The 16180-nt window shown below is 39.6% G+C and overlaps 1 protein-coding gene across 2 annotated transcripts in view; it reads left to right on the top strand.

Annotated features, from left to right (window-relative positions):
• The window catches only part of TRIM24 (tripartite motif containing 24), a 76297-nt gene that overhangs the window by 22219 nt on the left and 37898 nt on the right, over positions 1-16180 (top strand). For both annotated transcript variants that reach the window (XR_002096903.1, XM_019515397.1), the window contains exons 3-10: positions 1852-1984; positions 2288-2404; positions 4913-5027; positions 5709-5855; positions 10690-10807; positions 12329-12591; positions 13046-13216; positions 14686-14865. Coding sequence is in view for 1 of the 2 variants with exons in the window: in XM_019515397.1 (XP_019370942.1) it covers positions 1852-1984; positions 2288-2404; positions 4913-5027; positions 5709-5855; positions 10690-10807; positions 12329-12591; positions 13046-13216; positions 14686-14865 (1244 nt within the window). In the remaining variant the exon portion in view is untranslated. The remainder of the gene's footprint in view (positions 1-1851; positions 1985-2287; positions 2405-4912; positions 5028-5708; positions 5856-10689; positions 10808-12328; positions 12592-13045; positions 13217-14685; positions 14866-16180) is intronic.

Below are 16180 nucleotides of genomic sequence, written 5' to 3'. Positions count from 1 at the left end.
TATCTTGAATATTAGTTTCCAGATTAGGTTTTTATTCAAGAAATTTCCTAGTAAAAAAATTTAGCTTTATGCAGCTGGAGTATTGCATCCAGTTTGGGGCTCCACAATTCAAAAAGGATGTGGAGAAGCTTGAGAGAGTCCAGAGCAGAGCTGCGCACATGATCAGAGGTCAGGAAAACAGACCTTACCATGACAGGCTGAGAGCCATGGGGCTCTTTAGCCTGGAAAAGCACAGGCTCAGGGGCGATCTGATGGCCACCTATAAGTTTATCAGCTGTGACCACCAGGATCTGGGGGAACGTTTGTTCACCAGAGCACCCCAAGGCATGACAAGGTCAACCAGTCATAAACTACTACAAGACCGTTTCAGGCTGGACATAAGGAAGAATTTCTTTACTGTCTGAGCCCCCAAGGTCTGGAACAGCCTGCCATCGGAGGTGGTTCAAGCACCTACATTGAACACCTTCCAGAGCAAATTGGATGCTATTCATGCTGGGATCCTATGACCCCAGCTGACTTCCTGCCCTTTGGGTGGGGGGCTGGACTCGATGATCTTCCGAGGTCCCTTCCAGCCCTAATGTCTATGAAATCTATGAAATTCTAATACATCTGTACTATTAAATTATGTTTTACAGTCAGGAATGCAGAAATACATCTTAATTTCAGATTTTTTTCACTTTACTTCTCATTTCTCAAGAGTTTACAAAGCTAATTGTCTTAAATTGGCGACCAGGACAATCAAGACTGTACAACTACTTGATGACTAGGGATCCTGGTTTTCTCTGATTAAAAATAAATCACAAATTCTCTGACTAAAAAAAAAATCAAATTCTCTGACAAAACCCCCAAAATCCATTATTAAAATTAAAAGCCCCCTGCAGCTCCCCTAGCCCTGCTGGTGCCCCTCACTTTCCCTCCAATGACCCCCCCCAACCCTGCTGGTGCCCCTCACTGCCCCCAAAACATCCCCATGCCCTACTCGTGCCTCTTGCCCCCACCCACAGCCCCGGCCCCTCAGCCTTGCTGGAGGGGGCCCCCAGCTGCCAGGGCTATGGAGCCAGGGCCCCAAGTCTGCAGCTCCCTGCCCCCAGCAGCGGGCAGCTGCAGCAGAACCAGCCTGGAGCTGGCTCCCCCACTGCTGGTGCTTGCTCGAGTGGGGGCGGGGCCAGCTCCTGTCTCACCACAGCCCTGCTGGTGCTCCCTGCACAGCCATGACCTCCAACCCCCCAGCCCTGCCAGAGGGGCCCCCAGCTCTCTGCAAGCCCCACTTACCTCAGGCTCCAGGAGCAAAGAGTGGAGCTGTGGCTGACTGAGAGCCTCAGGCCCCACCCTTCCTCCTCCAGGCAGGGCTGGGGTTTCCCATCCTGTTTGCAAACAGCTTTTGCAGGTTGGAGCTCAATCAGCCTGCAAAGCTGTTTGCAAAAGCAGGGAATCCATAGGTTTCTCTGCTAAAAGGAGAAATCCATGTTTTCTGTTTTTCCGTGGGAAACGGAAAACACAGATCCCTGCTAATGACATCCATCTTCCCTGAGTGTCCTCCCATCAGGATTTTGGATAAAGTAAATCCAAAGTATGATTTTCAGTCTGAGGTGATACTATATCAGTGCTTTGGCACATTGAACTTCTGTGTTTTTTTTTCTCTCTGACTTTTTTGGATGTTCTTACTCTGTCCTACACTGGGGGAAAAACTTATTGCCCTGAAAAGGCAGGTAAAAATACAGCAATTCCAAAACAGAACAGAGAAGCAGACGTGGAGGCAAGAGAACTAACCAACTTCGGACTTCAGTCCTAGGTAACAAAACATAATTTTCTTCTTGCTAATAGGAATGTAAATCCTCCTCTGTTTTACAGAGGCAGTTGGTGTAACCAGTCAGCGACCTGTGTTTTGTCCTTCCCACAAAAAGGAACAGTTAAAACTCTATTGTGAAACTTGTGACAAGTTGACATGCCGGGACTGCCAGTTACTGGAACACAAAGAGCACAGGTACAAAAATGTGCAATCTATTTTTGTGCAACTAGCAGAAGATACTTTAATATGCATGATGAATTAACTCTGAATTGCTTGTAGACCTGGTCACAAAACCTATTACTCTTAGTTTATATGAAGAACATAATTACAAAGTGGGGAAAAAAGAGAATTTGCTATCATGCATTTCCATTTAATGATGACAGTCTGCCTTAAAGCTACACTTGATTCCTTAACTACATGCTCTTTGCAAAGTAGTCTTCCTTTTAGTAAGCACGGCTGAGACTTTGCTTATATGTAAATAGTTACTGATTATTGCAGATACCAGTTTATAGAAGAAGCTTTTCAGAACCAGAAAGTGATCATTGAGACGCTTATCACCAAACTAATGGAGAAGACTAAATACATAAAGTTTACAGGGAAGCAGATCCAAAACAGGTATGCATTACATTGTCAAATACTGACAACAGGCTAACACATTTATGTAAAATGTAACTAAATACAATCAGAGCACCAGAGTGTTTTAATACATGTAAGGATTTTTCATTATTGAAAGACTGGAATAATTTTAATATTTTCAGTTGGCTTTGACCCTTGTTTATTATCTTACATTTAGTCTTTGTTCTGTTTATCCTCCATATTTGAAGATCAGCAAAAGGTCAGACTCAGCCCAAAAAGTGACAAAAAAATACCAGAAGGCATTGCAGTATGTCCTTCACTCACCCATATTAATTTTCTTACAATGTATCTATCTTAAAAGGACAGGTTATGACTCATGTTCTTGTAATTAAATGCATGTGACAGATTTATTTGAAGATATGTTTAACGATTATATAATTGGGGTTTGCAATTTAACAGACAAAACTTAGGAGTAACTATACTTGCCCTGGTTACATACCAGGGGTGGGTTCTTGCAAGAGGTTCTACAGAAAAGTTCAAAGGCTTTGGGAATGCAGACCCAATCTTACTCTGGTTGTTGGGAGATGGGGAGCCTTACTATCTTGTTTGTCCCTTGCCTCTTATCTCACCACTTTCTGGATGCTGGATACACACTTTATACTTTGCTCACCATCCCCTTGTTCTTGCATGATAGGAAAAAAGTAATTACACTCTTCCCTCTCTCTTCTTCCCTTCCCCACCCCCCCAGCATCTTTCTCTTAAAATTATGTGCAAGAATATTCTTAATCACCTGATACACTGTATAAGGGAAATCAAGAACTGCTTGTTAAAGTTCCAGTCATACTACCAACAATCAAATGCAGTGTGTCACAGCTGAGTTGCAAACCGCTGGGCCAAGTGGCCAGGCCCAGGGTCAGGAACCAGTGTCCAGAGCCAGGTATTAGATCACAGAAAGAGTCTGGAGGCAGCAGGCAAGCTGGAACCTAGATGCTGAAGGCATTATCAGGGAGCCAGAGTAGTGTTCAGGAGCAAGCCATGGTCAAGAAGCCAGAATTGGAAGGCTGCAAGTCAAGTTAGGACCAGAAAGCCAAAAATTAGGATAGAGTCAGGAAGCTAAACACAGATACTAAAAACAGGAAGCAAAAACAGGCACAAGATCAAGACAAGGTGTTGGGATACAGAGAGATCCACAAGCTCACCAAGAGACTTGTGCAGAGAGCTCACTCCTATCTCTCCTGATGGTTGTATGACTGTGTTTGGGTGGGGTTGGCTTCCTGCCAACACAGCAGCCAGTGATTGGCTGCTAAAAGGTTGCCTCATCCCCAACTGGAGCAGTGATTCATCATCAAACGAACAAAACCGAGAATGCAAAGATGACTACAATATTCTCTTATTTTTGGAGACACCTCATATTTTGGGTAATAACTTCTAACTTGCCATGACAGCTGAATGAATTACCTGGATTTTGTACCATATTTGCTCACATACCACGTGCAGCCTTTTCCCACAAAATCAGCCCTCCAAAATAAGGATGTGTATCTTAAGCAAAAAATATAATTTTTCTTTGATGGAATTCAGACACTGTCCTCTGGTGGCTGCAGAGATGGCTGTTGTTTGTCTCTGACCTATCAAGTAGCAGGGGAGGAGTCCTGCATGGAGTCCATAGTACAGTAAAAGCTCTGTTATCCAGCATCCCCTGGGATGGAGGATGCCAGTTAATCAAATATGTCAGTTAATCAAATGCGCACTGTCTAATATACTTCCCGGCATAAGTATGCCAGGGGACAGGGAGGGGGGCCCTGCACAGGCTGCTTTGCCCTGGGCCATGGGCCGAAGAAGTGACAAAGAAAAACTCAACTTGCGGTGGTGAAACCAGAAGTAGCCTGGAAGCAGTACTTCTGGTTTCACTTTTGCCGTGTCCCTCAGATGCCGGTTAGTAGAGTTTTCTGGCTAATAAAGTGCCGGTTAACACAGCTTTTGCTGTATCTTCATCAGGCTTGTGGTATAAAAACAACACTTTATTTACAGGAATGTATATAAGAGACTGCAGTAAAGAAATAATAGTCTCACTACTGCCCTTGCAAGGGTTTGGGGCCTAGCCTTGTTGCTATCTTGCCACACCAGGAAATTCTTGCTGCCACACCTAGTAGGTCTGTGCGAAGCCACTAGTATTCATTTTGGATTCAGCCAGTTCAGGGGACAGTGATTCGAGGTGTGTGTGTGTGTGTATATATGTATATGTATGTATGTATGTATATGTGTGTGTGTGTGTATGTGTATGTGTGTGTGTGTGTATGTATATATATGTATATATATATATGTATATATATGTATATATATGTATGTATATATATGTGTATATATATGTATGTATATATATGTGTGTATATATATATATATATATATATGAATGATGCATACAAAAAGGAAGCCACTTTAGTCTGGGCAATAAGAAAATAATTCCGTTTCTTAAGTCTGAAGGAGTTGTGGTATTTCGTTGAGAACACTGCTAGTCAACTTAGTTTTATAAATATTTTTTGTTTACAGAATCCTTGAAGTGAACCAGAACCAAAAGCAAGTTGAACAGGACATTAAAGTCGCTATATTTACACTGATGGTGGAAATAAACAAAAAGGGTAAAGCTCTGTTGCATCAGTTAGAGGTAAATTGACTTTTGTTAAAATTATAAGGAACAAAAATTCATCTTATCAGTGTTTTATAGGAGCTTTTAATCCATTAAAATTTGAGTACAGCAAAGGCCAATTTTCAAATAGGGTGTCCCATTAAGAGGAAGTTTCAGATAGGGCTGTGCAGGGAAATATTTCATGCAAAAGCAATTTCCTTTTCCAGTAACTTTGAATTTCTATTTGTATTTCGTTTTCTTGAACCAGAGGTGGCCTTTCTCACAGCCCAGCTTCTTCTGCTTGGTTGTGCAGTCAAGTCATAATCCTGTGCACCATTCATGAAAAGTGTTGCCATCTAAGTGATTTATATCACAAATTCATCTGTCCAAGTTCACAGTAGCAGCAAAACGAAGGAGAGGATTGTGTATGAGGGATCTCATCTAAACACTTATCTAAACACTACTTCAAAGTAAAAAAAATCACCAAAGAAACTTATTTTGTCACTTAAGAAAGGAGTTGGGAATCTGAATATGAAATGTACTAATTTTACACTCCTCTTGCAGAGTACAGCTATATTTCAATTTTATTTTCAGAAAATTGAGATGGAGCCATTTGAGTTTTTAGTGAAGTTGATTATTGAGTTTGTGGATTAGAAAGTAAGAGTTAATCTACTTCATTTGTAAATAGATAGTTTTCACTGGAAGTATTTTTTCTTGTAGAGTCTGGCAAAAGAACATCGGATGAAACTTCTGCAGCAACAGCAGGAAGTGGCAGGTCTTTCTAAACAACTGGAACATGTCATGAATTTTTCCAAATGGGCAGTTTCCAGTGGGAGCAGCACAGCATTGCTATACAGCAAACGTCTGGTAAGGTTAGGAAAAGATAACAGTAGTCCCTTTGTTGCATACAACTGCTATATTAAATGGAGGTAGTTAGCCATGTTAGTCTGAAATTGGACAAAAGGCAGGGTAGATTATGCACTTTAGAGACTGAATGTTGAGCACAAGCTTTCATGAGCTTGAGTTCACTTAATTAGATGCTGTAAAAGGACAGCATAGAGCAGTGTATAAAGTGGAGTGAGTGATTTCAGTACAAAAGGTGGGGAAAAGAGGAAAGTAAGGGGTGTGGTGGTGGGGAGATGGACAATGCTGCAAGAGGAGCATAGGAACAAAGGGGTCACAAAAGCTAATCCAGGTAATGGGAAAATAATTTGTAATCCCTGTTTAAACCATGCTTAACTCAATCTGGTTTGTGGATGACTTCTTGTTCTACAGTTTCCCATTCAAGCTGGATTTTAAAAGTTTGCTGCCTGAGGTCAGCAATGGAGTGTCCAGGGAGGCTAACGTATTCTGCCACAGATCTTTGTGTCTTTCTGCAGCTCATGTCAGATTGGTGTTCATTCATCCTTAAATTTCATAGACATTCGGGCTGGAAGGGACCCCAGAGGATCATTGAGTCCAGCCCCAAATGTAGAGATCCCCCTTCCTGTCCAGTGTAGACAGCAGATGGGCACTGTAAGTGGGTGATGGTATATGATGTTGATAGAGTTGAAGGCAAATGAACCTTGGATGTTGTGCTCCTTGTTGTTTGGTCTGGTGATGATGCAGCCTTTAATGATGTGGAGGCATAGTAGGCATTTGGGTCCTTTAGAAAGCCTGGTACTTCAGTAAGAATGGGAGTTAGTCTGTTGCTTGAGAGATGTCGTTTGAGGTTGGGAGTGCTGTCTGTAAGCCAGGGCAAGTTTGTCCTATGTGACTACTGTGTGATGGTCATTCTTTTCCAGAAGGGGTTGGAGGTCGTTAATGATGTATCTTAGGTGTTCAAGCTGCAGGCTGTAGATAACAACCAGAGGGATTCTCTTGCCTTTTGTCCCCGGGCTGGTATTGTAGCAGGTCAGATCAAGGTCTGGGTCTGGCTTTGTTGATTTGAGTGGCTACAGTTTTGAGATTTTTAATAGTAGGCATCTTTGCTCCAGAACCTTAAGGTGTTTGTTATGGTTGGTGGGATTGGAGCAGATAGTCATAACAGAGCTTGGCTGTAGAGGATGGGTTTAGTGGTGTGCGTAGGGTGAAAGCTGGTGGTGTGAAGATAGCTGTGGCAGTTTCATGGTTTCCAATACAACATGATGGCAATGTAGCCATTACAAATAGTGCCAAGGAAATGAACTTGCTGGGTGGAGTATGTTAGAGTTAGTTTGATGAAGGGATGGAAGTTGTTAAAGTTCTGGTAACATTTCTCCAGAAATTTCTTTTCATGTGTCCATATTATTAAGATGTCATCAATATACCTGAGGAAACAGACTTCAAGGTCTGTCATAAGTAAGTTGGCATATTTGGGGGGCCATGTGAGCTCTGGATTTGACATTTGTTTATAGGTACAGGGAGTCCCCGAACGTGAAATAACTGTGTTAAGTCAAGTAATATCACTCTTAACACTACCAAGACAAGTAAGGCAAGTTTCTGCATCTTTTATATCCAGGAATTCATCTTGTTTGGTGCAGAAATATATAATATTATACATTTTCACAAGATGAAGATGATGTTCAGCTTTTTGACCTATGACCCTCTTGGCTTTGCTCCTGCAGCAATTTCATTTTTAAGGTCTACCACTGAAATGTGGATCGTTCCTCCTCTGTGGAGAGGTATGAAATAATACTATTAACCTCTATTAGGATGAGCTGTTCTGTGTGCACATGGTACACCATTAGGGCAATTTTTCTTACTACTTGCTACACGCTGAACTCAGAGAGTGAAGGAATCCAAACATAATGGATAATTTTTTAAACTAAGGTGACTGTGTGGCTGCCTAGTTGTCAGTCTAGTTTCCTATTAAAGACTTCTGATACTTGCTCAGTGTAACTGACAGCTTCAGTTAGAGATGCTATTGTTTGGTTGGTGTAATCTTTAATGAGGCCTAATATTATGAGTTGGGAGAGACCCTTCAGGGCTAAGGATGCATCAGCTGTGCTGGAATTGGATGCCACCTTATCCTTTGACTGTGGTCTTGGGAATCCTGAGGAAAAAATGCAAAACTTTTTTTTTCTTCAGGTTTTCAAATAGGTCCATGAGTAAACTGAGTCTAAGTATCTTTAAAATCTTGTGAAAGGAAGTCTGTGGTAGAGTTGGGAATAGAACCTGAACCTGGAATAGAACTTGAACCTCCAGTCCGGTGGTTAAACCACAAGGACTATATTGGCAATTTCCCAAGATGCAAATCACTGCTGTATAGCTCTTCAAAGAAAGAACCGTAAAAAGCATGGAGGCCATGTTATGTAACTGAATAGTCACACACAACTTTTTCAGTTTTGCTCTAAATGACTAAAGATGCAAAGAACTTGTGTAAGCTATAAGTACAATATTTTAATTGGTTAGGGACATGAACATCAAACTGAATCATGTTTATTTGTAATTATTTGGAGTCCACATCTAGTTCTTTTTCCTGTCATCAATTCCATATTTGGATTATTACATCCTGGGAAAATCTGGGCAGCTATTTCAATGCCTTAGCAAATTGTAGGGATAATCTCAAAGAGACAAATAAGAATTAAGTGCTTAGATCTTATTAAAGATTAAAGATATCTGGGAATGGACTGTCCAACCTTCTATGTGCTTATAGAATTCTCTTTCAGAAGGGACATTGTACAGAGCAGCGGGTGAGGCAATATCCTCTAAAATATCCTATCACTTGTAGGAGGAGGACCCAACAAACTTAATTGCACAGACAAAGCTGAGAGGCCCTGCCCACAGGGGTGGGGGGTGGGGGGGTGGCTGTGGAAATGCATTGAACAGTTTTCAGAAAGAGGCCCATGTTTTCACCTAACTTTCTGGCATAAACAAAACACCGTTAACTGGGGTGGGAGGAACAGCGGTGTTTCTATTCAGGCAGCAGTGAGGGAGTCCATTGAATTCATGGCTTATTATCATCTGCCTCATTCCTAGTAATCTCTTTCCAGGTGTTACTGACCCTCTCTCCTTTTTAATAGTCTTGATTATTCAAACTGTCCTTTCTTCTGTCGTGTTGCTGTCTGCTAGCCAGTCCTGGTAATGTCTCTCTTTGATTTCACAGCCCTGCAGACTGTTTCTATCCCTAACTAAAAACCTAAACTCGGGTGTGGTAGTATTAAGTCAGGTATAGAAGTGACTAACGGTGACATATTGGAGGTACTGCCAAGCAGCTCAAGAAGGCTAGATTTTGTTTTATAAATCTGAATGAGATATGCGTTTAACTATAATGGTTGTGGAACTAATAGCACAATATTTTTTGACTTTCTTTGCCTAGTTTGTTGTAGTTTTTAAAACTTACTATGTACTCTAGCAAATTATTGGACATTTAAATAGTTATTTGTTTTTTGCTTTCGTCTTCAACTGAACAATATAGTGCTAGCCCCCTAGCATATAAGTGAAGCTTCTGGTTTCTCTTTAAGTAGAGAAAACCATGTTGTGTTATAAATGATGATGTGCCACACTATCTTCAGCCCTTCCCCCTTTTCATAAGCCTAGGTCTGCCCATGCTGTCATTTATAAAAGTTACCCACAGAAGGTAAGTGATCATGCGACATCTGGAGAAGAGTAAACAGATGCATACAGCCAACCATGCTAAAGACTTTTTACAAACTCTTTGAGTAGATAAAAGTGAAGAAATATTATGTAGTCCACCTTATTCTGCTAGTGTCTGAGAACCCTATATTCAGTGTAGCAGAGGTCTAAGCTTACATGTTCCCATATGTCCTTTTAAATTAAAAAACAAACATACATCAAGATTTAGACATTAGGAAATAAAATAAATCTGTCAAAATAGTTGGGGTTGTGTCAAAATAGCTAAACAAAGGGTAATTAATGTCTATGACAAGGGGAAATGAGTTAAACAAAAAAACAGGGGTTCAAGAGACATCTAGGGTAGAACATTTCCTGGAGAAGAAAGGGTTTGAGAAGAAGTCAAGTTAGGAAGCCAAAGAGAATACAGGTACTGAGATCTTTTTTCTTCTCTCTGAAGTTCTTTATTATGTTTATAAATCAGCATGTCGGTCAATGTGTCAGCTGTTTCTCTTGAAATAAAAGCCCAAGAAAACACCTATTCCATCCTAATAAAAACTTACGTTTTAATTAATATTGCATTCACTTGAAATATTTTACTGTTTTGTTTTTGTTTCTGTTTAAACATTATCTAAATACTAAATCAGTAGGGTTGGGGTATTTCAAAGAAAAACGCATATGAGAATTCTGTCAGGCAAAATTTTAAAAATTCTGTTCCAGTTTAAATGGGATTCATTTTATTTGTTACCAGTGTAAATTCCTTATAGTAATGCTTCTGGCCAATAAGATGGGATAATAAACTTTCTGGGTAAAACCGCAAAGATCTGGCACAGAGCAGTGAGACCTGAAAACTTTCAGAAAAGAGTCATGTTAAAGCAACAAAGCCTTAGTTGCATTTAGGGAAGCGTGTGTATTTCTACACTTGGAAGAACTTTGTTTGTTTGTTTTGTTTGTCATATTGTAGATAACAGGTATGCAAAATTACTTGGGGCTGAGCAATTGTGAAACCCTTCTTTTGGCTGATTCAGTTAATTTCCATGCTTTTCATACCAGTTCTGCTATTTTATTCAGATTAATATTAAGTCCTGTTATTGCCTTGCAGGGACAGTGGTAAGAATCATCGTGGAGAACACTTGACCCCTAGTAAATTATATTTTTTCACTTCTAGATTACATATCGGCTACGGTATCTCCTTCGAGCACGATGTGATGCCTCACCAGTGACTAACAACACCATCCAGTTTCATTGTGATCCTAGCTTCTGGGCTCAAAATATTTTCAATCTAGGTATGAAATGGCTCCTATTTTCCCTTTATTGATTTTAGATTTTATCATGTCTATAAAAATAGCTTTGCCAAGTGAATGGTATTCCAGTGTCTTTCATGCATTCTGCGACACACCTCTAATTCATAGAAAGAAATTATCCTATAAAGCATCTTTGTTCTCATGCCACAGAGCATTGAGTCAGTGGCAGCTTTTCCAGGCAGTAAACCTCTGGCAGTACCTTTATGATTTTAGCAGACTGAGGTATAAACCATATGGAACTGGGATAAAGGGAGAAATAGGGGCAAAGAACAGTGAATGAAAAATTATCAAGCAATAGTTCTGGTTTTAAAAGGTGTGAAAAAGTTTTCTGGTGGAGTTGGATCCTCTCTCCTAAATCTTGCCTTTGCTACGTGCCTTTCCTATCATGCTTTTCATGCACATAAATGGAGAGATGTGCAAATGTGGCTCATCCTTACTATACCATATCTTCCAGGCAGATTGGATTGTTATCACCAGGCTGGTATTTGCATTTTCCTTTCCACCTTCCAGTGGCTAGTACTCTATGGCAGTTATTCATTTTACAGGCAGTAGTTTTTTCAATGAATCTACTGAGTGTACATGCTAAACCTAATAGAAAAAAGCAGTACAGTAGAATCATGGTCAGAAATTAGTTTCTAGTATTTCTCTCTTAAAGGTTGTGACAAATGCTGTGTCTTTCTTCTGCGTTTGCTAAGGTTTTTTTTTTCTTTTGGTTGTCACTATCTCAGTCTTTCTGTAAGAGCGTAGCACTACACATACCTGTCAGGCCTCTTGGCCTTTGGTCAGAAACTGCAGACAGTTTTATTCGGTAGAAAAAAGGTGGAAAGGGAGAATCTTGGTCTAAAACGTGCTTCTATAACAAGCTCTGTTCTTAGAGGGACCAAACAAAAAAAAAAAAAAAAAAATCCTCCAAGCTGCTTTTCTGCCACTAACTGGGAAACAGAATAAGAAGAGGGGCTCTGACTCTATTTCCAGAAATGTATCTTCCAGCCATGTGGTAATGAGTACTTGAATAAACATATATAAAGCTGTTTGCTCTTTCTTTCTGATTCACCACTGAATTGCTCGTTCTATTTGTGTATGCTCTATTTCTGAGAAACACTGACGTGGAAGATTGAATATTTCAGTTTATCAGAATGAAGTCATGAATAACTTTTTCTAGGATTTCATATTTTAGAAGTTGCAGACTCCAATTGAATTAAGTTTTTAACCATTGTTGGTGTGAGATTCTGGAGGCTTCAGTAAGTACTGGGATAAACAAATTAAGTAGTTTTAGGATAAAGTTTAATAAGCTTTAGGAAAGTACTATAACACAGCTGCCTGCAATTGTACGGTACGGGATCGACAACTCAAGATGTCCTTCTGTTCCTGTGTCCCTAACTGTTTACCCAACCTTCAGACTGTAGGATTTTCTTGGTCTTTATAAAATGAGGGACATAATGAAAAATTCAGTTTTCACAAACAGTAAAATGAATATTAAAACATTTGTTTATTTTTAATCAGGTTCTTTGGTAATTGAAGATAAAGAAACTCCACCACACGTGCCCAAGAGCCCTGTGATGGAACCAAATTTACAGCCACAAAGTGGTTTACCTACAAACCAGCTATCTAAGTTTCCAACACAGATCAATTTAGCTCAGCTACGACTCCAGCACATGCAGCAACAGGTCATGGCTCAAAGGCAACAGGCTCAGCGAAGGGCAGGTCCAGTGGGTCTACCAAATCCGAGAGTTCCAGGACCAGTGCAGCAAGCTCCTACTCATCAGGTGAATGAGGAGTGTTTCAGGGTGAAGACGTGTCTGATTGCTATTGTTCCACCAGAAAAATAATATAGTAGCTTCTACAGGTGTTATTTCACAGGACCACAAACTGGTAATGTGAAACTATAATTTTTAAAGAACCCATGTTGTATTAATTTTACTAAGTCTTCATTGCATGTACCTGTAGAAGTTTCAGATAACTTTTAAGTATTGCCTCTTGCCCCAAAAGTTGGAACTATCTCATCAAAACCTTTTGAGTCTTACTCTGGGTCTAATGTTCAAGATGCATTGGTGCAGAGATCTGAATTCTCCTTCATTCAGACAAACGATTCAATACTATTTCAATACTCTAATTTGTTTGTCATATATCCAGAAGTTTGAATGGGAAATTGAGCCAAGAGCATTTTCAGAAGTGTTTATCAGTGTTCAGACAACTAATTGAGGGATTCTTTTCTTCCAGCATCCACCTCCACGCTTGATTAACTTTCAGAATCACAGCCCCAAGTCTAATGGGTCAGTTCTTCCTGCACAACCACAGATGAGGTTTCCCCAGGCCCAGAGCATACCAAAACAAACCATAAAACCCAACCCATTACAGATGGCATTCTTGGCACAGCAAGCTATCAAACAGGTAAACTGTCTTTTTACTTCACCACTCAAACTAAGGCTAAATTCTGATTTTATAATTTTACATTCATTTAACTTCCAGTGTGAGTTTACAGTGTACAGAGACTGCTTGTCTGTGAGAAGATACCTGAAGTTTTTTTCAAAATATTAATGAGATGAGATCATTGTCCATCCCATTCTGTCTATTCTAAATAGATGAAGAAAAGTTAAAGTAGTAACTTGAAGTATATTTTGTTTTGATGTCTTTTGACCACAATGCAGAATGTAATACAACCGTGTCCGGGACACTGCAGTCAATGGACTGGCTAGTTCACTTGTAACCAGGCAAAAGCTTTATTAAGCATCTACAATGATACTTTGGAGTTAGACAGATCTGGAGACTTACAGATGAAGAGAGGAAATAAACTGTGGACTTCTGATCAAGTGATCAATCCCAAGCTGATCAGTGGTTGAAGTGGAGTAAAATTAAATACATCAGATACACTTTAGTGCTTCAGTGAGGCAAGCATATATTACACAGCATATTGATGTCCATATGTTCAATATTTTGAAGAAAAAGAATGCAGATTACCATACCACCATAGAAGGACTCTTGTCTGTGACCTGAAAAATGGTAAAATAGGACCATGGTGCTTCTTGCAGTGACCTCAGTTGCATCAGAGAGGAACTTTGAAATGAACTGAAGAAAGCTGTACAGCCCATATTAGAACCAGTAGTAACAAGAAGCACCTGAATCTGTGAGCCTCTGAAAGAGTAGTCTTTGTAAGTCTCTGTCTCAAGTATTTTCATTATGCTGTAAAGTCTCCTGGAACTCAACTGTTAAACAGAATTACTGGAGAAGAATTGTGCAGAATCAAAATCTGCTTTCAGTTATATCTATGAAATTTTAGATCTAAACAAGGGTGAAATTTGGCCTGACTTTACTTTTTCATTCTTGTTATTGGGTCAGTACGGTTGTTGCTGGCTAGAGTCCCAATCAGTGGTTCGTTTTTGTTTTGCTTCATTTTTCTGTTTGATAAATGACAAAAGAACCTCTTGGATTCAAATACCCAATATTTCCTACTGAAAAACCTGGTTTATAATACTAAAAATATAACAGCAATGTCATATTCAGCTTATTATCTGTAACACATTCATGCTACTAAAACTATTATAGTCAATATTGTGCCAATAAAATCCCAGACATATTAATGCATATTAACTTCAGGGGGCAGGGGTTTTTTAATTTTAAAAATCTTATTTGTTTCTTCTACATGTTGTTTCTTTTCTGCTTTTCTTCTTCCTGTGTCTTGAGTGCTTTGTTTTTGAAAATTGATGGCTGCAGAGTAAATAAAGTTTTCAGCTCTGCTTTCAGCTCATTCAGCTAACATGCTTGCATAGCTCAACCATTCCTTGGTGTCCATATACATAACAGACATCTATTATGCAAAGCAGCAATAGTGAGTTGTGGGTTTTCATTTTTCTTTTTTTTAGTGGCAGATCAGCAGTGGACAAACTTCAGCTGCCCCATCAACTGCAAGCAGCACAACATCCACCCCATCCAGTCCCACAGTTACTAGTGCTGCAGGATATGATGGAAAGACATATGGTCCACCTCTGATAGATTTGAGTTCTCCACTGGGTAGCTCCTATAACCTACCTTCTCTTCCTGATGTAAGGGTAACATACAAACAGTTTACAGTTTTTATTTTGAAGCGAGGTCAGTGTGCATGAAAGGTGAACAGTCTTGCAGACTGAAATTCTATTTTCTGCCTTTCCAAAATGATACAATGTAGAAAGCAACAGTCCAGATTTGTCTGCATGGTCCTGGAAGTGTTTCAGTACTATTCAAGAGGGACTGCCATAAAATGTTAGTTTTATCAGAGTGACAGTGCATATTGTTACTGCACTCTTATATAGATGCATACTGGCCTTAATCCTCCATCATCTTGAGGTACTGCCTACAAAATTGAATTTCCTTAATTTTGAGTGCCAGTGACCACAGTAAGATTTGGTGATGTTATATGATAAACCTAAAACCTTTAATATATGCCTGAAACTTCTAGTTTCTTGAAAAAAAATGCCTTAAGTCATTCATCTTTTTCATTACCTTTAGAGTGGGGGGTGGGAATAAGGAGCTCATCTTTCTCCTCAACATTTGTGTATCCAGGGGAGGGAACTTTATAAATTTAGCATTTATTATGTAAGGGAGACTTGCTGCTTGTAAGCACTCATCAGTTGATCCATTGTAAATGTTTCATTTGTCCACTCCTGTTGTGTAGTAAGTGAATCAATTACTTGCTCTTAAATGAAAGAGTTGATAAATTATTAGTTAACTCTCTCTTACTAAGAGACAGAGTGCATACATAAAAGAGGGACTGGAGATTCAGCTGACCTGCAGCAAGCCTCTTTGTACCATTTTCAATCAATAATAGTTTTATTAGAGGCCCAAACTAGACAACTAAATCAGAAATTTTTAGCTTTAAGCAGTCCACTTCATTGTGCAGAAAAAAGTAGACTTATTTGCGAACTTTTGAAAATTATTTTAATTTTCACGCTTTATTGTAGTTACTTGTCACCAGAATCTCCCTATTTCTCCCTTCTGTCTCGGGTTTTCCCTGATGTAGTCTCAGACCTTAAATAGATTACCTGATTTTTTTTTTTTTTAACTGAATGCATTGACACAGATATTGCGACAACACAGCACAATGAGGTAGATTTGCAAAAAACATATCGTGTGTGAATGTTTTAAATTCTGTTCCCAAGTTAGGTTGTTCAGTTTTCTAGCTGAACAGTATTGTTCTACAGCACTAGGGTTTCAAAAGGCCATCTCAATTGTTGAATTTGTATAATAGTCGAAGTAAGTGATGTTTTTACTGTATTTACTCAAATCTAAGATGAGGCTTTACAGTATTTCCCCAAAAGGGGGTGGAGGGGCTTGTCTTAGATTTGCTGGTAAGTAGGGGGTGGGGGAGGGGCAGCTGGGGGG

The sequence above is a fragment of the Gavialis gangeticus genome, unplaced genomic scaffold, assembly GCF_001723915.1.
Source record: "Gavialis gangeticus isolate Ggan-Ray unplaced genomic scaffold, GavGan_comp1, whole genome shotgun sequence".
NCBI lineage: Eukaryota > Metazoa > Chordata > Crocodylia > Gavialidae > Gavialis > Gavialis gangeticus.
The sequence above is the reverse complement of the archived record's forward strand: the minus strand, read 5'-3'. Positions and strand labels throughout refer to the sequence as shown.